The 2,067-nt window shown below is 29.5% G+C and overlaps 1 protein-coding gene across 1 annotated transcript; it reads left to right on the top strand.

Moving 5' to 3' along the window:
- Positions 1-115: 115 nt before the first annotated feature.
- Positions 116-438, top strand: Tsp_12520 (conserved hypothetical protein; the record flags this gene model as incomplete). The annotated part of the gene is made up of 1 exon (XM_003367483.1): positions 116-438. A coding segment is annotated over one exon (323 nt), but the record flags the coding sequence as incomplete, so codon positions are not given.
- Between the last annotated feature and the right edge of the window lie 1,629 nt (positions 439-2,067).

Below are 2,067 nucleotides of genomic sequence, written 5' to 3'. Positions count from 1 at the left end.
GCTGTTATATATTTGAACCAAAATATTTTTGCTTTCACGTGTAACAACATCATAAAGATCAATTTTAACTGACGTCGCACAATATAACTTGTTTCTTATTTTTTCTTTGTTTTAGATAGAGAAAATGAACGTGCTTACAACGATCCACCTGAATTGCATGCCCTTCCGATTCTGGATGAAGTTTGTCAACTGGAATTTTATAAACCTTTATTTTTAACCGGTTGGTCAGTTTTAATAGAACTACTCAATACAACTACTCTGCAAGAATGTCTAACAAACTGTGCAGAAGTTATGCGAGTAAAGAAATGCAGTGCAATTTACTTCATTGATGAAACCTGCATTCTATTCGAAAGAATGCCTCACTTGCAATATCATTTCATCAGACAAAGGGCTTCTGTTTTTGCAGAGCTGCTTTTCTGTGAACCAAACATAAGATAAACAGTGTCTTCATAGTCAAAAAATTACGTGTTATCACTACGCGCAATAATTACATAGCATTTTAAACCTAAGTTAAATTTGATTATTATCAAAATAAAGACAAACGTATGAATATGTATATTGCAGCAGATGTATTTATATCATTCATCGACTTAGATTTCAGTGATGAATGAAAGGATTCATCTTGACCTTATGGAATTCTAGTGCAATAGAGGCGCAAGAATATATCCTGCAGTGCACATTTTGTAATTTGCAGGGAAGACCTCAACCTACAGAGAGCACGGACTCGAATTTAATGACTCAGACCTTAACTAACTTGAAGCACTGCACCAATGAAGTTTTCTAATGATAAAGTGGGAAGGCATCTGCTGCGCAGCCTACTCACACTTGGTAATTAAGCTACGGCTAGTATTGTGGAAAAGGAGATGGTCCATCCAGCTATTAAAGCACCAGCTCCCAATTGTCGCCATTGACTATTCGATTTAACAATTTCTCGAATCAATTGCTAGTATAAAACGATGCTATTTACCATGAGATAATTTGTTTTGTGCGGCAAAAGGCTAGTTTGTAACAGAAGAACAGTCGTTAGTGTCATTTAATTTAATTATATAAAATTTAAATGTTCTTCTAATGCTTATTATTTATTAATAAAAACAGCAGAAACTTCACAAAAATGAACTGCAGTAGTTGTAATGCAATGAAAACGTTTAATGATTTATAATGAAAAAGTTTCAGTAGTAAATATTTTATTTTTTTTACTCGATATATGTCAAGTATTTTATATGAACAATAATTTATGTTTAAAATATTAGCAATAGCAACAAATATGAATACAAATAATGAAGCAATAAAGAGCATGATAATATAAAATAACAAAATAATTTGATCTGTTTAATCAGTTTGTGATGAAAGTGCATATTTGGCAGGCTTTGAATTAAAAAAAGGCAAATCTGATTGTTTACACAATGGAAACAACAGCAGCATATTTGTCATAAAAGTCAGCTTCTTTTCTTTTTCAAATTTTATCAATGTTTTTAGTACATTTGACTTTAATATTTGACCGATAATGTTTATTGCAATATATAATTAATATTTGATAGTTTCATTAAAATATAACATTGCTCTTATTTGAATGAAGTTAAATATTTTTCAAAATTAGTAGTTATTTAAATCTGGGTTGTGTAAATGAAGAACAAAAAATTTGTTGAAACACTCATTAATAAACAAAAGTGATTCAATACTTTACTGATTATCGTAGTCATTTTCAATTTAATCTGAAGAGAAAATATAATTCAATTTGAATAAAAGTTGTAATTTACGATTTATATGATTCGTGGTTTTGTTTTAATCTTTATGCAAAGTTATACAACAAACATTTGAACAGTAGGCGTATTATTTGAATTTATTCGGCAAGCAAATAGGTATAAAAATGAGAATAATTAATGAATAAGAAAATGACTCACAGATTTATTGACGTCAACATTAACGTGGTCAGGTTTTAGCAGAGCTCAATAAATAAATAAGCAACAAAACAGCGAAAAGCAGAAACAATAAATAAATAAATAAATAATATATACATATATATGATATGTAGGTATGTCAAACGTAACAGTTGGCTTATAATGAAAG

This window comes from Trichinella spiralis, assembly GCF_000181795.1.
Source record: "Trichinella spiralis strain ISS 195 chromosome Unknown Scfld4207, whole genome shotgun sequence".
Taxonomy (NCBI): domain Eukaryota; kingdom Metazoa; phylum Nematoda; class Enoplea; order Trichinellida; family Trichinellidae; genus Trichinella; species Trichinella spiralis.
Note: the sequence above shows the minus strand (reverse complement) of the source record. Positions and strands in the feature narration are given on the sequence as shown.